Below are 25,518 nucleotides of genomic sequence, written 5' to 3' on the forward strand. Positions count from 1 at the left end.
TCAGAAAGTGATGTTGAGAAAAGGTTGGTGACCACTAGGCTAAGGTGTTATATCTTCCACTGGGAGGCAGTGTCAAGCTACAGTATATGCTACTGTGCTGCAGTTAAGTAACTGCATTGCCCCTCATCCCAAACACCCCTCCCCAACGTGTGTTTATAAAGTGATGCATTCTCTCTTACATGCCAGAAAATCTCTCCAGTCTCCACGCAACAATGATGCCAGTGTGCTCTCGTTGACTCTACGCACAAATCTGCATCTTTCTGCGGACTGTCAGTGGATTGACATATACGACAGCTCGCCTACAGAACAATTCAATGTCAAAACGACAGGAGTGTAAATTGGAAATAATCCTCTGGACCAGACTTGCTACCATGGGCATTTTTGTGATGCTCTCCACAACTGTATAATTATTTCATAGAGATACAACTGATAAGGATGAAAATATATTGATCTGATTAATTGTAATAGTTTGAAGAACAGAGAAAAAACATGGCTTTACAAACTTCTAATGACACTTCTTTGTCAACATTCCTGGACTGTCTGCCACACCTGCAGAGCAACTCATCCGTGAATGCATCTGGAAATATGAGCAAGGAAGTTACCAATACCACCTGTAGCAATGCGTCTGTCATCACAAAAGCCCCATCCGTGCAGCAAAAAGGTAATACTGGAAGATTCCTAAAGATTCTCTATAACAATCTCAGTTCTTTTGAGGTTCTTGAAACCTTTTCCTATCATTAAATTAATTACATGAGATTAATTCCTACATTAAATGATATGATGGGTTGCGATTGGCACAGCAGCATAGGATTTAATTAAGTGAGAAATGCAGGTTGTTCACACCACATTGAACAATAGGGTAACTTGGAGGAAATTTATATTCACCTTAAGGGAAATATTTTCTGACAGAAAAAAAGTTATGTTTGGTAAGATTTAGATATATTGCAAAATGCCCCCTGACAATTAGTGTGTTAATTGACTCTTAAAAGCTAAAGTCTAGGTATCTTATTTTAATTAAATAAATCAAATTTTGGAAAACAAAATGACATTGCATACGTAAACGACGTCATGTTGCTTGCTTAGAGATTACTACTTCCTCCCGATTTGGGGCATGCCTTGCACGAACTCAGGTGCTCTGCCTTGCTAGCACAGGTGACACCCTCCTGAAGTGTTTTACCAGTCAGCACCACACAAAGCTAGTTATTCAATTACGCAAGTGGGGTAACTAGTACAAAAAACTGTTTATATACAGTACCACTCAAAAGCTTGGACACGCCTACTCATTCAAGGGTTTTCCAAAATGTTTACTACTTTCTACATTGTAGAATGATGGTGAATACGTCAAAACTATGGGAATAACACATATGGAATCATGTAATAACCAAAAAAGTGTTAAAGAAGTGAGATTATTCAAAGTGGCCATCCTTTGCCTTGATGACAGCTTTGCACACTCTTGGCATTCTCTCAACCAGATTCCCCTGGAATGCTTTTCCATCAGTCTTGAAGGAGTTCCCACATATGCTGAGCACATGTTGGCTGCTTTTCATTCACTCTGCGGTCCAACTCATCCCAAACCATCTTAATTTGGTTGAGGTCGGGTGATTGTGGAGGCCAGGTCATCTGATGTAGCACTCCATCACGGTCGTTCTTGGAGTTGTGATGAAAAACAAATGACAGTCCCACTAAGTGCAAACCAGATGGGATGGCGTATCACTGCAGAATGATGAGGTAGCCATGCTGGTTAAGTGTGCCTTGAAAAAAAAAAAAATCGTAGACAGTGTCACCAGCAAAGCACCCATACACCATCACACCTCCTCCACCTTGCTTCACAGTGGGAACCAAACATGTGGAGATCATCCATTCACCTACTCCTGTAGTAGTTGTTTCTTTGCAGCATTTCGAATTTGAGCTATGTTTACCATAATATGTACTTGGTATTTTACCAAATAGGTCTATCTTCTGTATACCACCCCTACCTTGTCACAACACAACTGATTGGCTCAAACGCATTAAGAAGGAAAGAAATTCCACAAATTAACTTTTAACAAGGCACACCTGTTTGATTGATCATGAATTTGGTAGAGAGAACACCAAGAGCTTTCATTAATGCAAAGGGTGGGTGGCTACGTTGAAGAATCTCAAACTGTTTTCTATTGATACCCCAACCACATCGATCTCAACACATTCAAATTATATTATTCAATTAAATACACATTTATTCACACATGTACGGAAACAAGCGTGCGCACACACACACATACAGCCCTGACATACCTAATGTAGACTTCATCTGCAGACTCCATGGCTAAAAGGAGTTGACTTTTAGTTGACTTGGCTGTCTCTGAGACAGTGTCACGAGTTCCACCAAAGTCGGCTCCTCTCCTTGTTCGGGCGGCGTTCGGCGGTCGACGTCACCGGCCTTCTAGCCATCGCCGCTCCATTTTTCATTTTTCCATTTGTTTTGTCTTGTTCCCCGCACACATGGTTATATATATATATATATAATAATATATAATAATATATAATACAATGTGATTAGGGAATTAAACCATGTGTATATATATATATTCCTCTGTTTCCCCCCATGTCCTTGTGTTTCAGTAAACTGAAATAAAAACATGTAACTGCTAGGCTAAACTTCTCTGCTGATTAGGCCCTGTGGCTATCACACTGTGATGGTGTGAGGTGAACCCATGCACATGTGGAGATACTGTGTGTGGCTGTGTGAGAGCGAAGTCTTGCATCTCGCTCATCTCAATATCTGCAGTGCTGTTCATGGCAAAGTAATTTAGCTGAATCTACTCTCTTAGAATAAGAAGTGACTTGACGAACCCTTGAGATTATCAAGGAACCCCTGGAGTTCCTCAAGGAACAATTGCTATTCAATGTTTCATATTTGCACCTTCGGTTGGTTGAGGGTTTCTTGGAGGAAACTTTAATGGTTCAATGTAGCAACAGGTTCCTGGAAGAACCATGGAGTGGAGGCTTGGCTTATTAGGGGCGTTGCTTTAATATATATATATTTTTTGTGCCACCCGTTAGAGTAAACATCATTCATGTAAATATTTTCTGTTATATTGTCATCAAGGTTGAATACTGACAGTTTTGTAGTGTCAATGAAGCTAAAAGAGGTTTCTGAGTTCCTCAGGAGCCTATGAAAATCCCAAAGTTGGTTTAGTTACCACTTTCTTACTGCATGTAATCAGCAATGTTAATATTATATTTTAATAATTGCATAAATATTCAAGGATTATTTTGTTGTTGCAGTGTACACATTTTTTAACAAATGACATTTACGCTAACAGGGAACCGAAAATAACTATCTTAAAGCCACATCCTCTATATTAAAACGGTTCAACATTGAACTCCTCCATCACAAAAGGTTCTGGTTTGAACCTTTACACAGGGTTTCCTCAAATACACTTCTCAGAGGGGTTCCTCAAGAAACCTTTTTCAACTGGAAAGGTTCCGCCAGTGTGGCAACACATAATATTCTTCCAGGCAACTTTACTTCTAAGAGTGTACTTTTAACAAACCTGTTTGAAAAACTAAAACTATAATGAAACTATTATTTTTGACTCCAAAACTAACTAAAATAAAATAAAGACCATCATGAATTATGTTCAGTTTATTTTTTTAAATGCGATACCGTCATGTATAATATCAGTCTGACAGTATTTTTGACAGTATTTCAATCTGAAGACAGTATGGTTTGAAGTGACTGAAATGCATCAGAAAGGTATTGGGAAGTTCAAAAGATCATGATGTATGATCCTGTGTAGAAAATAACATTACTAACCACATTTCCATCCACAGTTTTAATGCAAGTAATTTTATACAGTATAAACTAAAATCATGACAGCTGTGATAGAAACATGAAGTTTCAGTACAATTTTATAAATGCCGACAGATAATTTGTTAATTTGAAATGGTGGGATTTTTTTGTGTCTGTAAAATTAACTATGCACAAATTGGCTGTGGAAACTCCTTTATGTGTAAATATTGATATACTAACCATCATATCGAAGTAAACTTTGAGTCACGTGATGATATTGTGTGTGGTCTTCCCACAACTACTTGGGAAAGCATACAGTTTATTAGGCTATTACAACTGCAACCAGAGGTTACCAGAGGTTACTGTGGCAACCAGAGGTTACTGGTTACACATTTTCACTTGGGAACCCATTTTCAAATCAGGCGACTCCTAATTTGATTAACCCTGATTTTAAGGTAGACTCGGAGCAAGGACATTGCCACAAGCAGCACCGCAGTTATTGGGAGTGTTTGAGGGGTAAGGCTAAGACTAAAGCAACTGACTGTAGATGAAAGTTGAGGAATGAAGTCGGAGGAGGTGCATCTGTGACAGCCGAAAGTCGGACACTAATGTGGTTTTCCAACAGCAGGGCTCAGATTAACATGGCAGTGTTGCCATTGTTTATAAAATGTTTTCTTTATAATGTCGAAATTAACATGTATCTATGCCTCATATCACACACTCACAAACTAAAATTATAATATAATATTATACAATCACTTAGTGAGAGCCTCAAATATCACATTTATTTGTATATCCACTGTTGTACATATACATCTTGGCAAATTGGTTCCTATTTGAGTTATGTCTTTGGTCACGTTCGCATTAGTCAAACAAAACACCCTAATGATTTGTTGACAATAGATACTCCCACAATGCATGCAAAGGCTGCAGGATGAAGTTGGTGAAGGGCAACTGCAGAAGCTCGAAGTCCACTGCAGTCAAAATGTAATGAACTTTGATTACAGGATTCTTGTAAAATTCATGCAGTTGTCATGTAGGTGCAAGGGGAAATTGCCCTGCGTAAGGTGCCATCTTTCGGATGGGATGTTAAACGGGTGTCCTGACTCTCTGTGGCCATTAATTATGGCAAGGCGATCCCCTAGGGGAACCCCCCCCCCATTCAGCTGAAAAGGTGGCGCAGGGAATTCAAACATATTCTAGAAATATTTAACTTTCACACATTAATTAACAAGTCCAATACAGCAAATGAAAGATAAACATCTTGTTCATCTACCCATCATGTCCGATTTTTTAAATGTTTTTCAGCGAAAACACAACATAACATGTTAGACCTCCACCAAATAAAAAAAAAACACAGCCATTTTTCCCAGCCAAAGATAAAGTCACAAAAGCAGGATTAGAGATAAAATGAATCACTAATCTTTTGAAAATCTTCATCAGATGACAATCATATGACATGTTACACAATACATGTATGTTTTGTTCGATAATATGCATATTTATATCCACAAATCTCGGTTTACATTGACGCCATGTTCAGAAATGCCTCCAAAATATCCGGAGGAGTTATAGAAAGCTACGCCAGATAATAGAAATACTTATCATAAACTTTGACTAAAGATACATGTTCTACATATAATTAAAGATACACTGGTTCTGAAAGCAACCGCTATGTCAGATTTTTTAAAAACATTACGAAAAAAGCCTACCATGCAATAATCTGAGACAGCGTTCAGACATATATACATTTCTCCGCCATGTTGGAGTCAACAGAAATATGAAATTACATCATAAATATTCCCTTACCTTTGATGATCTTTCATCAGAATGCAGAACTAGGAGTCCTAGTTCCACAATAAATTGTTGTTTTGTTCCATAATGTCCAATACTAGTGTCCAATTAGCTGCATTTGCTAGCACTTTCAGTTCACGTGCCCAAAAGCTGACGCTGGTCCAGATATATTCCAGGTTGAATAAACTGGTCAAACTAAGTAGAGAATCAATCTTCAGGATGTTATTTTCATATATATCCAATAACGTTCCAACCGGATCATACGTTTTCATCTGCAGCCAAATGGAACGACGGTGACACCCACAGACAAATGCGCCACAGGGATATGACATTCTGCTAAGACAGTGACTATTTCCCCTCCCATTCGGTCAAAGTTCACACCAGAGGCTCCATTCCACGTTCTACTGAATGAGGACATCTAGTGGAAGGCGTAGGAAGTGCTACCAGATCCATATCTTGTTTGGAATGGAAGGGGCGATGACGTCAAATTTGACCCACATTCAGAATTTCACTTCTTGTTTGGAAGATTGCCTGCCCTATGAGTTCTGTTATACTCACATACATAATTCAAACAGTTTTAGAAACTTCAGAGTCTTTTCTATCCAATAGTAATAATAATATGCATATACAGTGCCTTGCGAAATTATTCGGCCCCCTTGAACTTTGCGACCTTTTGCCACATTTCAGGCTTCAAACATAAAGATATAAAACTGTATGTTTTGTGAAGAATCAACAACAAGTGGGACACAATCATGAAGTGGAACGACATTTATTGGATATTTCAAACTTTTTTAACAAATCAAAAGCTGAAAAATTGGGCGTGCAAAATTATTCAGCCCCCTTAAGTTAATACTTTGTAGCGCCACCTTTTGCTGTGATTACAGCTGTAAGTCGCTTGGGGTATGTCTCTATCAGTTTTGCACATCGAGAGACAGACATTTTTTCCCATTCCTACTTGCAAAACAGCTCGAGCTCAGTGAGGTTGGATGGAGAGCCTTTGTGAACAGCAGTTTTCAGTTCTTTCCACAGTTTCTCGGTTGGATTCAGGTCTGGACTTTGACTTGGCCATTCTAACACCTGGATATGTTTATTTTTGAACCATTCCATTGTAGATTTTGCTTTATGTTTTGGATCATTGTCTTGTTGGAAGACAAATCTCCGTCCCAGTCTCAGGTCTTTTGCAGACTCCATCAGGTTTTCTTCCAGAATGGTCCTGTATTAGGCTCCATTCATCTTCCCATCAATTTTAACCATCTTCCCTGTCCCTGCTGAAGAAAAGCAGGCCCAAACCATGATGCTGCCACCACCATGTTTGACAGTGGGGATGGTGTGTTCAGGGTGATGAGCTGTGTTGCTTTTACGCCAAACATAACGTTTTGCATTGTTGCCAAAAAGTTCAATTTTGGTTTCATCTGACCAGAGCACCTTCTTCCACATGTTTGGTGTGTCTCCCAGGTGGCTTGTGGCAATCTTTAAACAACACTTTTTATGGATATCTTTAAGAAATGGCTTTCTTCTTGCCACTCTTCCATAAAGGCCAGATTTGTGCAATATATGACTGATTGTTGTCCTATGGACAGAGTCTCCCACCTCAGCTGTAGATCTCTGCAGTTCATCCAGAGTGATCATGGGCCTCTTGGCTGCATCTCTGATCAGTCTTCTCCTTGTATGAGCTGAAAGTTTAGAGGGACGGCCAGGTCTTGGTAGATTTGCAGTGGTCTGATACTCCTTCCATTTCAATATTATCGCTTGCACAGTGCTCCTTGGGATGTTTAAAGCTTGGGAAATATTTTTGTATCCAAATCCGGCTTTAAACTTCTTCACAGCAGTATCTCGGACCTGCCTGGTGTGTTCCTTGTTCTTCATGATGCTCTCTGCGCTTTTAACGGACCTCTGAGACTATCACAGTGCAGGTGCATTTATACGGAGACTTGATTACACACAGGTGGATTGTATTTATCATCATTAGTCATTTAGGTCAACATTGGATCATTCAGAGATCCTCACTGAACTTCTGGAGAGAGTTTGCTGCACTGAAAGTAAAGGGGCTGAATAATTTTGCACGCCCAATTTTTCAGTTTTTGATTTGTTAAAAAAGTTTGAAATATCCAATAAATGTCGTTCCACTTCATGATTGTGTCCCACTTGTTGTTGATACTTCACAAAAAAATACAGTTTTATATCTTTATGTTTGAAGCCTGAAATGTGGCAAAAGGTCGCAAAGTTCAAGGGGGCCGAATACTTTCGCAAGGCACTGTATTAGCAATCTAGGACAGAATAGGATGCAGTTCACTATGGGCACGCAATTCATCCAAAGTGAAAATACTGCCCCCTATCCCCAACAAGTTAAAAATCCCATGGCACTTATCGCAAGAGTGCAGGTGTTAACCCCAGTGTCATGGCTAAATTCCCAACCTTGTCCAATTCCATAATGTCCATCTAATCACCCCCCTCATCCCTACAATGCATATATCACTCCTCACCTCTCCACTTGATAGCTGATGTGTGGTGAGCGTTCTGGCACAAAAATGAATGCCGTACATCACAGAGGTGGGTGCTGCACATTGGTAGTGGATGAGGTGAGTTTCCCCCTTACTATGTAAGCTCTTTGAGTACCTCAGTTGGTAGAAAAGCGCTATATACTGTAAATCCAATCCATTTTTATTACTAATCAAGTCTGACAGTTTTCATCCCCAGAATTCAACACACTATGAAAAGCGGTGACCAATGATGGTTCCCATCTTGACAAAAGTGAACCGCTCGAACGCGGCCGTTGAGATGAGCACAATTCAAGACTTTGCTTTCACACAGTCACACAGAGTATCTGCACATGTGCATGGGTACGATTCACACGCTGCTACAACGTCGTAACAATGTGACCAGAACAGCTGAGAGAACTAAATCATCTAAAAATGAAATATAGATATTTTTATAAAACTAGTCAAATGCATCTAAAAACTAACTGAAACTAAACTAAATTTTAAATAAAAACTTTTGAACTAATATAAATAAAACAAATATATATATATATATATATATATATATATATATATATATATATATATATATATATATATATATATATACATACACAAAACTATAATAATCTTGCTTCCATCACAATCATCGATTTTAGCTGTCAGTGTCATTTTTGATATCATAAAGGCTGTCAGAAGCATTATGTTCATCTTACAGCATTTTGGTGATAGAAAGAAGCCACTCGATTGCTATAGGGAACAATGAATCAGATGCATGTCTTTACTCTAAACAGGCAACTGGGTCAGTTAGGTTCAGTTTTGAATTTTCAATCACAATGAATGAGCTTAACATGGATAAGGGAGGGCTGCGCCTCTGAGACACTTCATATGACACCGGCCACTGATCTAATGCACAGATAAGGAGATGACATGGATTTCCATTGATTTAATTGAAAGGGAGTCATGTTCGGAGCTGACACTGTCCTTCTGCATGGTTTAGAAAATAATGAGTCATGAAGCTGATATGATACTGTCAACATTTATTCAAGTCCCCCTCGGGCACTGGAAATGCTGGGACCAAGTGAGTTTCAGGTATCCAGTGAGCATAGATGATCATTGTTTTCGCCTGATAGATTTAATGTGATTGGGGCTACTTCTGCCTTCTTCACGACTGTGTTGGTGTGTGTGGACCATGATAATACCTTAATGATGGGGCGGCAGAGTAGCCTAGTGGTTAGAGCGTTGGAATAGTAACTGAAAGGTTGCAAGTTCATATCCCGAGCTGACAAGGTACAAATCTATCATTCTGCCCCAGGCAGTTAACCCACTGTTCCTAGGCCGTTATTGAAAATAAGAATTTGTTCTTAACTGACTTGCCTAGTTAAATAAAGGTCAAACAAAACAAAAATGATTTGGACACAGAGGAATTTGAAGCTCTTGACCTGCTCCACTACAGCCCTGTGGATGGGGTCATGCAGGGCGCTCTGTTTCCTGTAGTCCACGATCAGCTCCTTTGTCTTGCTGACGTTGAAGCTCTCGACCTGCTCCACAACAGCCCTGTGGATGGGGTCATGCAGGGCGCTCCGTTTCCTGTAGTCCACGATCAGTGGTTGTCCTGGCACCACACTGGTCACTGATCAGTTTTTCACAATTCCTAAAATGTAATCCTAGTAAAAATTCCCTGTCTTTGGTCAGCTAGGATCACCACTTAATATTAAAAATGTGAAATGTCAGAATAATAGTAGAAAGTGATTTATTTCAGCTTATATTTCTTTCATCACTTTCCAAGTGGGTCAGAAGTGTACATACACTCAATTAGTATTTGGTAGCATTACCTTTAAATTGTTTAAGATGGGTCAAATGTTTCGGGTAGCCTTCCACAAGCTTCCCACAATAAGTTGTGTGAATGTTGGCCCATTCCTCCTGACAGAGCTGGTGTAACTGAGTCAGGTTTGTAGGCCTCCTTGCTTGAACACGCTTTTTCAGTTCTGCCCACAAAATTTCTATAGGATTGAGGTCAGGGCTTTATGATGGCCATTCCAACACCTTGACATTGTTGTCCCTAAGCCATTTTGCCACAACTTTGGAAGTATGCTTGGGGTCATTGTCCACTTGGAAGACCCATTTGCGACCAAGCTTTAACTTCCTGACTGATATCTTGAGATGTTGCTTCAATATATCCACATAATTTCCCTCACTCCTGATGCCATCTATTTTGTGAAGTGCACCAGTCCCTCCTGCAGCAAAGCATCCCCACAACATGATGCTGCAATCCCCATTCTTCACTGTTGGGATGGTGTTCTTCGGGCTGCAAGTCTCCCCCTTTTTCCTCCAAACATAACGATGGTCATTATGGCCAAACAATTCTATTTTTGTTTCATCAGACCAGAGGTAATTTCTCCAAAAAGTATGATCTTTGTCCCCATGTGCAGTTGCAAACCGTAGTCTGGCTTTTTTATGGCGGTTTTGCAACAGTGACTTCTTCCTTGCTGAGCGGCCTTTCAGTTTATGTCGATATAGGACTTTGTTTTACTATGGATATAGATACTTTTGTACCTGTTTCCTACAGCATCTTCACAAGGTTCAATCCCTGTTCTGGGATTGATTGCACTTTTCTCGCCAAAGTACGTTCATCTCTCGGTGACAGACTGGGTCTCCTTCCTGAGCGGTATAACGGCTGTGGTCCCATGGTGTTAATACTTGCGTACTATTGTTTGTACAGATGAACGTGGTACCTTCAGGCTTTTGGAAATTGCTCACAAGGATGAACCAGGCTTGTGGAGGTCTACAATCATTTTTCTGAGGTCTTAGCTGATTTATTTTGATTTTCCCATGATGTCAAGCAAAGAGGCACTGAGGTTGATGGTAGGCCTTGAAATACATCCACAGGTACACTTCCAATTGACTCAAATGATGTCAATTAGCCTATCAGAAGCTTGTAAAGCCATGACATCATTTACTGGAATTTTCCAAGCTGTTTAAAGGCACAGTTAACTTAGTGTATGTAAACTTCTGACCCACTGGAATTGTGATATTGTGAATTATATGTGAAATAATCTGTCTGTAAACAATTGTTGGAAAATGACTTGTGTCACGCACGAAGTAGATGAACTAACCGACTTGCCAAAACAATAGTTTGTTAACAAGAAATGTGTAGAGTGGTTGAAAAACAAGTTTTAATGATTCAAACCTATGTGTATGTACATTTCCGACATCAACTGTAAGTACCTTACTTTGATTGTGTTAAATTAAAATGGCCCCAAAAAGAATAGTTTCTCAGCAAAAATGCAATTTCTCAAGCAAAAATGTTGCTAGGACTGTCTGGGAGTGGTCTGAGAGAGGGGCCTAATTGGAAGAGCCTAATAGGAGGGAAGTATAACATGAAAACTAACTTTTACAAACCTCTCTTTGTTATTGGTAAATTAACTTACACCACTTGCTGATGTCACCAGGCAGTCCAAAAAACCAAACCAGGAAAACAAGCAGACATTTTCAGGCTGTCTTTTCAAAAAGCTTTTACACTAAAAGTGCATTATGATAATTTTCTCAATTTCACAGTATTATTCCAACCTCATAGTGTGAAAATATAAATAAAACACAGAAAAATCATATTTTTACTGCACTGGAAGTCAGGATTTGTTTCGTACATTAAATAACCATGATCTGTTTACGTTACAAATATACAATGCATTCTGAAAGTATTCAGACCACTTGACTTTTTCCACATTTTATTACGTTTCAGCCTCATTCTAAAATGGATGGAAAAAAATACACATAATACCCCATAATTACAAAGCAAATACAGGTTTTTAGAAAAAAAATACCAGATTTACATAAGTATTCAAATAAAGCAGCTTTGGTATAGATGGCATCCTCGTGTCTTCTTGGCTATGACGCTACAAGCTTGGCACACTTGTATGTGGGGAGTTTCTCCCATTCTTCTCTGTAGTTCCTCTCAAGCTCTGTTGGTTGAATGGGGAGCGTCGCTGCACAGCTATTTTCAAGTCTGTCCAGAGAATTTAGATCGGGCTCTGAATACTTTCCGAATGCACTGTTATCGATAAGGTTTTGTTTCTATTGTTTGGATATACAGTACAGCCTAGTGTACATCATATAATAATATCTACCATTTAGCAGATGCTTTTATTCAAAGCAACCTACAGCAGTGTACAACAATGCATTTCAGTACATGTGGCCCCATCAGGAATCGAACACGTGCTTATGTCATTGCTAGCTCCACGCTCTTATCTACTGCGTTAAACAGGACCGGTCAAGTGTAGATTACTTTGCATTATTTGACCTTTTAAAATGTATCTAGATTCAGCTCAGTTCATTATAGAGTAGCCAGGTTTTCTTCGTGTGTTTAGCAAGCCTCATGGGTAATTTTATGCATTTTTGGCATGGTGCACAACAAGCAGACATTTTAAAAGTGCCAGCAATAAGACAGCAAAAAATGTTTGGGTTAGTCTTGGCCCCTCTAGGGTTTGCATCGCTCGAACACCAATTCACTTGAATACTGCTGGTTATTCTAACTTATCTTGTTAAAAAGTAGACTATAAAGATAGTTGTTTTTTTCTTCGGTGTGTTAAGCTACAGCACATTTTTTAATACTTCATCAATTAACTTAATTGTCAAATGTTGTTGTTGGCGGGCTGTCAGGCTGGCTGGCTGTAGATCAGTATATATGTATATGCAGTACCAGTCAAAAGTTGACAAACCTATTCAATCAAAGTTTTAGTTTTATTCTTACTATTTTCTACATTTCGGAATAATAGTGAAGACATCAAAACTATGAAATAATGCATATGGAATCATGTAGTAACCAAAAAAAGTTTTTTATTTTAGATTCTTCAAAGTAGCCATCCTTTGCCTTGATGACAATTGAAGATATATGGACAGAACCTGTAACCACTACTAGTGTAGGCTACCTGCTACTTTTCCCCAATAATTTCTTATGAACAGAATTGCAAAGCGGGGCAGTATTGGTATTTCCAAGCACAAGTGGGGCATTTCGATTTGTTGTGAGCATTATGGTCGAGGAGCTTTGATTTTAGCACAGAAGTCTATTGATTGGTGAGAGAGTGTAGTGCCCATGCTGAAAGCCTTACTGGCGTAGCACCAGAGCAACGGGGAGCAGCTCGGGAGCATAAGAGCAGGTAGAGACTGATTAACTGTGACGCAGCAATTCTGTAACAGTGTAACCGTTCATTTCCACACACACCGGTTCTATTAACCCTGTGGTTCCCCCCATCACAGCCACAGACCTTACCGCAGACCAGTCTGATAGGTTACTTGTTTATTTATTTATTCATCCCACGCCTAAGGTGCAAGGAAACTAAAGTCTGATTTACCTAGCTCTCTAGCCACCAATGGAGTCTCCAGAGTTAACCAATGCATTTTAATTTTAAATCTTAACGGTAATGTTACGTAAGTCTAAGTTTGTGGCTTTGTAAACAAACAGTGCATAATAATGTGATCTATGATTTCAAAGCAGTCCAGCCAAACTTTTTGTAAAGAATAAATTGAGTAACAAACTGTCTCATTTGATAAAATGAATTGTGCCCTGAAAAACAGCATCCAAAGGTTTAGGAGTAGAGGAAGCTGCACTTTACTAAATTGTATTACAATAATCAAGAACAGTGCGTGCGGAAAGTATTTACACCCCTTCAAATTATCCACATTTTGTTACGTTACAGCCTTATTTTAAAATGGAGTCAATTGTTTTTTCCCCCCGCTTCTCAACAATCTGCACACAAAATCGCATAATAAAAAAGAGATATCACATTTAAATAAGTATTCAGCCACTTTACTCAGTACTTTGTTGAAGCACCTTTGGCAGCGATTACAGCCTCAAGTCTTCTTAGGTATGGCGCTACAAGCTTGGCTCGCCTGTATTTGTGGAGTTTTTCCTATTCTTCTCTGTAGTTCCTCTAAAGCATTGTCAGGTTGGATGGGGAGCGTCGCTGCACAGCTATTTTCAGGTCTGTCCAGAGATGTTAGATCGGGTTCAAGACCCGGCTCTGGCTGGGCCATTCAAGGACATTCATAGACTTGTCCCGAAGCCACTCCTGTGTTGTCTTGTCTGTGTTCTTAGGGACGTTATCCTGTTGGAAGGTGAACCTTTGCCCCACTCTGAGGTCCTGAGCACTCTGGATACAGCTTTTCATCAATGATCTCTCTGTACTTTTCTGCGTTCATCTTTCCCTTGATCCTGACTAGTCTCCCAGTCCCTGATGCTGAAAAACATCCCCACAGCATGATTCTGCCACCCCCATGCTTCTCCGGAAGTGGCTTCCATCTGGCCACTCGACCCTATATATGTATATCTTTTTTTAAATTTAACCTTTATATAACTAGGCAAGTCAGTTAAGAACAAATTCTATTTACAATGACAACCTACCCCAGCCAAACACGGACGACGCTGGGCCAATTCTGCGTCCAGCGCTCCCAATCACGGCCGGATGTGATGCAGCCTGGATTCGAACCAGGGACTGTAGTGACGTCTCTTGCACTGAGATGCAGGGCCTGCTGCGCCACACATAAAGGCCTGATTGGTGGAGTGCTGCAGAGATGGTTGTCCTTCTGGAAGGTTCTCCCATTGCCATAGAGGAATTTTGGAGCTCTGTAAGAGTGTTCATCGGGTTCTTGGCCCTTCTCCAACCCTTAAATAAATAAATAATTTTAAAAATAATTTTAAAAGGCCCTTCTCTCCCGATTGCTCAGTTTGGCCCGGGCGGCCAGCTCTAGGAAGAGTCTTGGTGGTTCCAAACTTCTTCCACTTAAGAATAATGGAGGCCCCTGTGTTCTTGGGGACCTTCAATGCTGCAGAAATGTTTTGGTACTTTTCCCCAGAACTGTGCCTCGACGCAATCCTGTCTCAGAGCTCTACGAACAATTCCTTCGACCTCTTGGCTTGGTTATTAATCTGACATTCACTGTCAACTGTGGGACCATATATAGACAGGGTTGTGCTTTTTCAAATCATGTCCAAACAATTGAATTTACCACAGGTGTAATCCAATCAAGTTATAGAAACATCTCAAGGATGATCAATGGAAACAAGATACACCTGAGCTTGAAAAAAAAAACTGTTTTCACTTTGTCATTATGGGTTATTGTGTGTAGATTGATGAGAATTTTAAAAATAACGGAACAAAATGTGGAAAAAGTGAAAGGGGCTGAATACTTTTTGAATGCACTGTAAAGGTTGATTGCACAATCTGCTTCCTGCTGACTAGAGAGAAACAAGATATGTTTCTGTAAAAAACGGCCACTTTAAATCTTAGTTTCTCAACAAGCTCATTCGTATGCTTTATAAACTATAAGTCATTGTCAAACAATAAGTATTTGAAGTATGAGTATGCATCCTGCAGACATTAACCCTTGACTTTGGGGGTGACATTACTCTTGTAATCACTCAGCTCAGCAGATTGTCAATGGTGACCTTGTCCCGTCACATACTGTCAGCTTCAAGCACAGGGTCCGTGACAGTGTAATGACTAGCATTGACTTCACTGGCATCCTTGGAGCTCTCTGTCCTTGCAGTCATAGATGCTCAGTTGCAGACTAGCAGATTGTCTAGATGTATAGAATGTAGAATATATTCCAACTATGGTGTGTTGTGATTATGCTCCGTATAAAATGATATAATACTGATATGTTTTAATATGTGATCTCTCTCTCTCTCTCTCTCTCTCTCTCTCTCTCTCTCTCTCTCTCTCAGAGATGGACTCGGTGCGGATCCTGCTTTACTCTGTCATCTTCCTGCTCAGCGTCTTTGGCAACCTTCTGATCATTGTGGTCCTGACGGTCAACAAGCGCATGCGCACGGTCACCAACTCCTTCCTGCTTTCACTGGCGGTCAGTGACCTGATGATGGCTGTCTTCTGCATGCCCTTCACACTCATCCCCAACATGCTGGAGGACTTCATCTTTGGAGCCGCCATGTGTAAAACGGTCACCTACTTCATGGGTAAGATTGTGGCTGTGTTCCAGACGGTCTGCAAAGCAGTTGCACTGCACAAATTCACCAATGATTGAATAGCATGTAATCTACATTGCAGTCGAGCATCAGATTGCAATATTATATTGGTGTAGTTACTGACATGGACAACACTTATCCAGGCATTATGAGATTTGGTGCAATAACAGCTTTGTAGACAGGCTGGATATTACTGGCCTGGAACTGTCACATAGATCTGAAAGCAATGCATTACATATTTTCAGTATTCTTACTAGATATCAGAGCATAATTAGGTTCTGGAGTTAATCATCTTTAAACAGTGGTTTGAGAAGTCTCTTCCTAGTGACATCCTGTTTTGGAGTCGTAACAACAGCCAAAGGGGAATTAACTGTAGCTCATTTATGCTGAGGTCAGGGCGGACACAACCCATCATGCCAGAGCCAGTTGGACTGTCATATGTCCGCAGGAGTGTGACTTACTGATGAGCTGGCCTTTCATCAGGCTGAGCCCAATTGACCACAATGCCTCCCTGAGTCAGAGAGAAAAAAAAGAGAGGAGAGTGAGTAAGAGGGAGTGAGAGTGAGAGAGAGGGGGGAGAGGGGCAGACAGAGAACGAGAGAGAGAGAACACGAGAGAGAGAACACGAGAGAGAGAACACGAGAGAGAGAGGAAGTTTCAAATTTCACATTTTATTTGTCATGTAAGGGATAAACATGGTATACACTGTCCAAGAAAATGCTTATTTGCAGATTCCTTCCTGACAATGCAACAACAAAAAGAAATACATTTTTTTTTTAAATGTATAGTACAGGACGAAACATTTTACAGTCCAACATGTGTTTTGGGGAAGGGGGGATTGGGGGGCAAGTATTTAATTGTGAATAATTTAGCAATGATAATAAGAGTCTGGTAGCAGCAGTTGCGATGTTTGTGTAGCATGAATGTGTGTTGTCGTAGAAATTCATTCTGAGAGAGACTGCCATTTCTTCAAACAATCAAGTTCAAGTTCAAATCCTCGAGCTGACAAGGCAAAAATCTGTCGTTTTACCTCGGAACAGGCAGATAACCCACTGTTCCTAGGCCATCATTGAAAATAAGAATTTGTTCATAACTGACTTGCCTAGTTAAATAAAGGTACGATAAAATTCAAAAAAATGTAAACTTGTTTTTCAACACTCCACAAATTTCTTGTTAATAAACTATTGTTTTGGCAAGTAGGTTAGGACATCTACTTTGGGCATGACATAAGTAATTTTTCCAAAAGTTGTTTACAGGCAGATTTTTACACTTATAAATCACTGTATCACAATTCCAGTGGGTCAGAAGTTTACATACACTAAGTTGACTGTGCCTTTAAACAGCTTGGAAAATTCCAGAAAATGATGTCATGGCTTTAGAAGCTTCTAATAGGCTAATTTATGTAATTTGAGTAAATTGGAAGTGTACCTGTGGATGTATTTCAAGGCCTACCTTCAAACGCAGTGCCTCTTTGCTTGACATCATGGGAAAATCATAAGAAATTGGCCAAGACCTCAGAAAAAAAATTGTAGACCTCCACAAGTCTGGTTCATCCTTGTGAGCAATTCCCAAACGCCTGAAGGTATCACGTTCATCTGTACAAACAAATGTACGCAAGTATAAACACCATGGGACCATGCAGCCGTCACACCACTCAGGAAGGAGACGCGTTCTGTCTCCTAGAGATGAACGTACTTTGGTGCGAAAAGTGCAAATCAATCCCAGAACAACAGCAAAGGACCTTGTGAAGATGCTGGAGGAAATGGGTACAAAAGTATCTATATCCAAGGTAAAACGAGTCTTATATCAACATAAACTGAAAGGCCACTCAGCAAGGAAGAAGCCACTGCTCCAAAACCGCCATTAAAAGGCCAGACTACTGATTGAAACTGCACATGGGGACAAAGATCATACTTTTTGGAGAAATTACCTCTGGTCTGATGAAACAAAAATAGAATTGTTTGGCCATAATGACCATTGTTATGTTTGGAGGAGAAAGGGGGAGGCTTGCAAGCCGAAGAACACCATCCCAACCATGAAGCACGGGGGTGGCAGCATCATGTTGGGGGGTGATTTACTGCATGAGGGACTGGTGCACATATATGTCAATCATGAGGGAGTAAAATGAAGTGGCTGTATTAAAGGAACATCTCAAGATATCAGTTAAAGCTTGGTCGCAAATGGGTCTTCCAAATGGACAATGACCCCAAGCATTCTTCCAAACTTGTGGCAAAATGGCTTAAGGACAACAAAGTCAAGGTATTGGAGTGGCCATCACAAAGCCCTGACCTCATTCCCATAGAAAATGTGTGAGCAGAACTGAAAAAGTGTGCGCAAGCAAGGAGGCCTACAAACCTGACTCAGTTACACCAGCTCTGTCAGGAGGAATGGGACAAAGTTGTCCCCAACCTATTGTGAGAAGCTTGTGGAAGGCTACCCAAAAAGTTTGACCCAAGTTAAATAATTTAAAGGCAATGTTGCCAAATACTAATTGAGTGTATGTAAACTTCTGACCCACTGTGAATGTGATGAAAGAAATAAAAGCTGAAATAAATCATTCTCTCTACTATTATTCTGACATTTCACATTCTTAAAATTAAGTGGTGATCCTAGCTGACCTAAAACAGGGAATTGTTGCTAGGATTAAATGTCAGGAATTGTGAAACACTGAGTTTAAATGTATTTGACTAAGGTGTATGTAAACTTCTGACTTCAACTGTATCTATTTGTGTGATCTGCCTTATTCATATCATGCAGTTAGAAACATCACTCTGAAGCAGACAAGAAAAAGCAATGGGCAAAAGTTTCATCAGCCAAAAGCAATCAATGCAGAGGGCTATTATGACTTTCTTTCTTCAGACATTGATTTTGTGCCTAGGCACAGCAAAATTGCCCATTAATGCCTGCACATAGAGTCGTACCATCAGTCCCAATGACTGGCTAAAGGTAGATGATGTACATTAAATAGATTTCCTGTATATATTGATGAAGTGTGTTGTTAACCTCTTGATGTGTAAGTTTAAATATGAATAACGGCCCTTACAATGTGAGTTCTTCTTGCACGCAATACCATAATTCTATGTTGCATTTTGCCATTATTCTCTGCACCCCTCACTGCATCAAGACCACATTTTCCGCTTAATATTAGGCTTTACATAACCCTTATCCCTTCTGCATATGGTAGTAGCAGTGAGTATATATATTATTATTGATAAATCTCTTATTATTATAATCTATATTATGTTATTATCTGAAAGAGGCTTTGGTGTTAGCCTGTCTGAGTGCGGGGACTTTGGCATGAGTGAGGCAAGGTTGTAGATATAATGAGTTATCTATGGAGCTAGACAGGATTATCTATATTTATATTTTGGCGTCATCTATGGGCTGAATGTTATGTGGGTGGACCAGTTATCGATCTCCTTCCAAAACATGGTTACATTTGTATTAACTTAAAGTATTACTAACTACAAACCGCCCTAAAATGGTTTCACCCGAATCTGGCAACCCCATTTAGCTTTCGCACTACAGCTAGGCTAGGCAGTAGGCTTGTATTTGAGGTGATAATCTGTGAGGTGAAAACATTCATTTGCTTTGTGATTTGTTAGAAACTATAAACGACTTGTCAAGTCATGTGCCCCGGTTCTTGTATTTACTGTAACAAGCACATCGAAGATTTGTACTATGCTGAAAAGTGGCCAAACTAAATGAATCTTATTCAGGCAATGGGCGCAGCCATCTTTGACTTTGTTAATTTGTGTCTTATAGTCAATGGCATTTTGGGGTTAGGGAGTTTTCATTGGTCAAACATAAACAAACATGTCTGCAATCATGAAGATTTTAGCCGCTGTTAGCTTAGCTGGCACGTACCTCTATAATATTAAATTTCTCCCTTGTGCTCACCAGAGATGTGGTACATTGTAAACAAGTCTAGCTGTTAGGTTGCAAATTTATGTTTCGTTTTTTGTCAGCGCAACTTGTTTTTTTGACTGGTTTATGGAATGAGTTTGGCTGTGGATGTGTTCCGTGTGCTGCTTGGATGCTAAAGTTTGCACTTACAATAAAAGGTAAAATTGAGGAATAAAGTTGTGAAAGTGTCACGTTCTGACCATCGTTCGTGTGTGTTTTCCTTGTTTTAGTGTTGGTCAGGACGTGAACTGGGTGGGCATTCTATGTTGGATGTCTTGTTTGTCTATTTCTATGTCTGGCCTGATATGGTTCTCAATCAGAGGCAGGTGTTAGTCATTGTCTCTGATTGGGAACCATATTTAGGTAGCCTGGGTTTCACTGTGTGTTTGTGGGTGATTGTCCTTAGTGTTAGTTTGCACCAGTTTAGGCTGTTTCGGTTTTCATTACGTTTATTATTTTGCACTGTTTGTATTTAGATTCGTGTTGCTATAGTCACAATAAACATGGATGCAATCTACACGCCGCATTTTGGTCCGACTCTCCTTCTCATCAAGAAAACCGTTACAGAATCACCCACCACCAACGGACCAAGCAGCGTGTCAACAGGCAGCAACAGCAGCGTAAAGAGGAATGGACATGGGAGGACGTTATGGACAGCAGGAGTATGGACTATACTACTTGGGAGGAGGTCGACAGGTGGGCGGCCGACCCAGGGAGAGTGCCGGAGCCCGCCTGGGATTCGCTGGAGCAGTGCGAGGAAGGTTATCGTAGAATGGAGGCGGTGAAAGCAGAGAGGCGCTGGTATGAGAAGGCAGCACGGCGACGCGGATGGAAGCCCGAGAGGCAGCCCCAAAAATGTATTGGGGGGGGGCTAACAGGGAGTATGGCTACGCCAGGTAGGAGACCTGCGCAAACTCCCTGTGCTTACCGGGGGGCTAGAGAGACCGGACAGGCACCGTGTTATGCAGTGGTGCGCACGGTGTCTCCAGTGCGGGTGCATAGCCCGGTGCGGTATATTCCAGCTCCGCGTGTCCGGCTCTACGCAGCTGGTCCCCAGTGCGTCTCCTTGGGCCGGCTTACATGGCACCAGCCTTGCGCTCGGTGTCTCCGGTTCGCCTGCATAGCCCAGTGCGGGCTATTCCACCTCGCCGCACTGGCAGGGCGACCGTGAGCATTCAACCAGGTAAGGTTGGGCAGGCTCGGTGCTCAAGAGCTCCAGTGCGCCTGCACGGTCCGGTTTTTCCAGTACCACCTCCACACCCCAGCCCTCCGGTAGCAGCTCCCCGCACCAGGCTTCCTGTGCGTGTCCTCGGCCCAGTACCACCAGTGCCAGCACCACGCATCAGGCCTACAGTGCGCCTCGCCTGTCCAGCGCTGCCAGAGCCTTCCTCCTCTCCAGCGCTGTCGGAGTCTCCCGCCTGTTTAGCGCTGTTAGAGCCTTCCTTCTCTACAGCGCTGCCGGAGTCTCCCGCCTGTTCAGAACTGCCAGTCTGCATAGAGCTGTCAGTCTGCATAGAGCTGTCAGTCTGCAAGGAGCTGCCAGTCTGCAAGGAGCTGCCAGTCTGCAAGGAGCTGCCAGTCTGCAAGGAGCTGCCAGTCTGCATAGAGCTGCCAGTCTGCAAGGAGCCGCCAGTCTGCAAGGAGCCGCCAGAGCTGCCTTTCTGCAGGATGCCGCCAAAGCTGCCAGTCTGCAAGGAGCCGCCAGAGCTGCCAGTCTGCAAGGAGCCGCCAGAGCTGCCAGTTAGCATGGAGCAGCCAGGGCCGCCAGTCAGTATGGAGCAGCCAGGGCCGCCAGTCAGCATGGAGCAGTCAGGGCCGCCAGTCAGCATGGAGCAGCCAGGGCCGCCAGTCAGCATGGAGCAGCCAGGGCCGCCAGTCAGCATGGAGCAGCCAGTCAGCATGGAGCAGCCAGAGCTGCCAGTCAGCATGGAGCAGCCAGTCAGCATGGAGCAGCCAGAGCTGCCAGTCATCATGGAGCAGCCAGTCAGCATGGAGCAGCCAGAGCAGCCAGTCGACCAGACTCTTCCAGATCTGCCAGTCGACCAGACTCTTCCAGATCTGCCAGTCGACCAGACTCTTCCAGATCTGCCAGTCGACCAGACTCTTCCAGATCTGCCAGTCGACCAGACTCTTCCAGATCTGCCAGTCGACCAGACTCTTCCAGATCTGCCAGTCGACCAGACTCTTCCAGATCCGCCAGTCGACCAGACTCTTCCAGATCCGCCAGTCGACCAGACTCTTCCAGATCCGCCAGTCGACCAGACTCTTCCAGATCCGCCAGTCGACCAGACTCTTCCAGATCCGCCAGTCGACCAGACTCTTCCAGATCCGCCAGTCGACCAGACTCTTCCGGATCCGCCAGTCGACCAGACTCTTCCGGATCCGCCAGTCAGCCAGGATCTTCCAGAACCGCCAGCCAGCCAGGATCTGCCGGATCCAACCACCTGCCTGAGCTTCCTCTCAGTGCTGAGCTTCCTCTCAGTGCTGAGCTTCCTCTCAGTGCTGAGCTACCCATCAGTCCTGAGCTACCTCTGTCCCGAGCTGCCCCTCTGTCCCGAGCGGTCTTTAAGGAGGGTAACCTATCTAGGGACGCTAAGGAGGTGGACTAAAACTGTTATGGAGTGGGGTCCACGTCCAGCGCCAGAGCCGCCACCGCGGACAGATGCCCACCCACACCCTCCCCCATAGGTTTAAGTTGTGCGTCCGGAGTCCGCACCTTGGAGGGGGGGTACTGTCACGTTCTGACCATCGTTCGTGTGTGTTTTCCTTGTTTTAGTGTTGGTCAGGACGTGAACTGGGTGGGCATTCTATGTTGGATGTCTTGTTTGTCTATTTCTATGTCTGGCCTGATATGGTTCTCAATCAGAGGCAGGTGTTAGTCATTGTCTCTGATTGGGAACCATATTTAGGTAGCCTGGGTTTCACTGTGTGTTTGTGGGTGATTGTCCTTAGTGTTAGTTTGCACCAGTTTAGGCTGTTTCGGTTTTCATTACGTTTATTATTTTGCACTGTTTGTATTTAGATTCGTGTTGCTATAGTCACAATAAACATGGATCGCAATCTACACGCCGCATTTTGGTCCGACTCTCCTTCTCATCAAGAAAACCGTTACAGAAAGCCTTTATTTTCCATCAGTAAGTAACATTGTTTAGATGCTTTACAGACAACAACGCCATTTAGATGTGTTTGTTATGTGTAGATGTTCTGTTACTTCTGTTCCAATCACATATTTGCGATGGTACGCTGCAGGGACCAATCAAAAAATATCACAAATATGTGACCGTACGCTTGACAAGGTTAAGGGTCCAAGGAGCCATTTTTATCTCAATATCAAATAATTTCCTGGTAAGAATGAAGAAGTATCTTAATGTAATTGTTTCCAATTAAAATGAACAAAAATTCTTAGCAAAGAGCAATTTGTCAAGATAGAATTTAGCTCGGACTGTCTGGGAGTGGTCTGAATTGTGAGGGGAAAACTGAATGCCGTGGCTGCGAATACAGAGTTTTCTGTCACCTGCCGCCCCTCCGGAAACCTTTTAATCAAAGCTAAGGCTACGTATGACATTCTGTGCATGTGTTATTTTACATACACTACATAGCTGCTGCTCACACTACCCCTCTCTCGATTCCCCATTTTCTGTAGCCTACAGTACGTCTGCCTCATATTCCTGAACATTTTAAATAAACAAAAACATGCAGCGATTTGAATGAACTTTCACAAAAATCTATATCGAAGGCTATACAACCTCTGTCTGTTGTAATGGATATTGCAGTTGAACAAGCAGGACACAGTCCCTTAACATCGCATTGGAGCAAAAACAATCACTGATGATGTAGGCTAATCTTATAGTTTCTGCCATATTGCAGCCACTAGCCAGAGTTCCTGAAAAAAGAATACTACCACTTTGGACTGACTGTCTGTCTCCAGCTTAGCCAATGTTCAGAATGATGATGAAAATATAACATTAAATCGCTTGTGATTGATATGCTACCTAGTTAAGAGGAGCATCAAATTAACACATCCACGCTAGACATCAAAAACAATGAGAATACACAAGGACCTCTCTTGTTTAGGATCAGGCCACTCGGTAGCTATCAATTTATGAACTACAAACCAATTCAAGGCCACCCGTGAGGGGATCTTGCAAGAATTCTACTTGGACTGCTGAAATCCCTTGTTGTGGAGAGTTGAAGACCGTTGGTTCCAGACATGATGTACGTAAGAGAATCCATTTCGATCTCACCTATCTTTACCCTGATTGTGTGTAATCTGTATCTGTTGCATTATTATTACTATCTACACTGAAAAAAAATATAAACGCAACATATAAAGTGTTGGTTCCATGTTTAATGAGCTGAAATAAAAGATTCCTGAAATGTTCCACATGCACAAAAAGCGTATTTCTCTAAAATGTTGTGCACAAATGTAATTTCATCTAACTCAGCAATAAAATAAGTGTCCTCTCACTGTCAACTGTGTTTATTTTCAGCAAACTTAACATGTGTAACATAACAAGATTCAACAACCGAGACATAAACTGAACAAGTTCCACAGACATGTGACTAACAGAAATGGAATAATGTGTCCCTGAACAAAGGGGGAGTCAAAATCAAAAGTAACAGTCAGTATCTGGTGTGGCCACCAGCTGCATTAATTAAGTACTGCAGTGCATATCCTCCTCATGGACTGCACCAGATTTGCCTCTTCTTGCTGTGAGATGTTACCCCACTCTTCCACCACGGCACCTGCAAGTTGCCAGACATTTCTGGGGGGAATGGCCCTAGCCCTCACCCTCCGATCCAACAGTTCCCAGATGTGCTCAATGGGATTGAGATCCGGGCTCTTCGCTGGCCATGGCAGAACACTGACATTCCTGTCTTGCAGGAAATCACGCACAGAACGAGCAATATGGCTGGTGGATTTGTACAGGCCAGAGTCCAGAGTACAGGCCTCGGTGTAACGCTCATTCCTTCGACGATAAACGCGAATCCGACCATCACCCCTGGTGAAAAAAAGGGTGAGACAGAACTGCGACTCGTCAGTGAAAAGCACTTTTTGCCAGCGAGGGTGGGTTTGTGCCTATAGTCGACCTTGTTGCCGATGATGTCTGCTGAGAACCTGCCTTACAGAAAGCCTACAAACCTTCAGTCCAGCCTCTCTCAGCCTATTGCGAACAGTCTGAGCATTGATGGAGGGATTGTGTGTTCCTGGTGTAATTCGGGCAGTTGTTGCCATCCTGTACCTGTCCCGCAGGTGTGATGTTCAGATGTACCGATTCTGTGCAGGTGTTGTTACACCTGGTCTGCCATTGCAAGGATGATCAGCTGTTCATCCTGTCTCCCTGTAGCGCTGTCGTTGGCGTCTCACAGTACAGACATTGCAATTTATTGCCTTGGCCACATTTGCAGTCCTCATGCCTCCTTGCAGCATGCCTAAGGCACATTCACGCAGATGAGCAGGGACCCTGGGGATCTTTCTTTTGGGGTTTTTCAGAGTCCGTAGAAAGGCCTCTTTAGTGTCTCACAGTACAGTAGTTTCCATAACTGTGACCTTAATTTCCTACCATCTGTAAGCTGTTAGTGTC

The 25,518-nt window shown here is 42.0% G+C and overlaps 1 protein-coding gene across 1 annotated transcript in view; it reads left to right on the plus strand.

The window, feature by feature from the left end:
• The first annotated feature begins 489 nt into the window (after nt 1-489).
• LOC139372553 (cholecystokinin receptor-like) overlaps nt 490-25,518 on the plus strand; it is a 38,020-nt gene continuing 12,991 nt past the window's right edge. Inside the window, exons 1-2 of the mRNA XM_071112290.1 lie at nt 490-661; nt 15,770-16,018. Coding sequence (XP_070968391.1) covers nt 490-661; nt 15,770-16,018 — 421 coding nt within the window. The remainder of the gene's footprint in view (nt 662-15,769; nt 16,019-25,518) is intronic.

This window comes from Oncorhynchus clarkii, chromosome 18 (assembly GCF_045791955.1).
Source record: "Oncorhynchus clarkii lewisi isolate Uvic-CL-2024 chromosome 18, UVic_Ocla_1.0, whole genome shotgun sequence".
Lineage (NCBI taxonomy): Eukaryota > Metazoa > Chordata > Actinopteri > Salmoniformes > Salmonidae > Oncorhynchus > Oncorhynchus clarkii.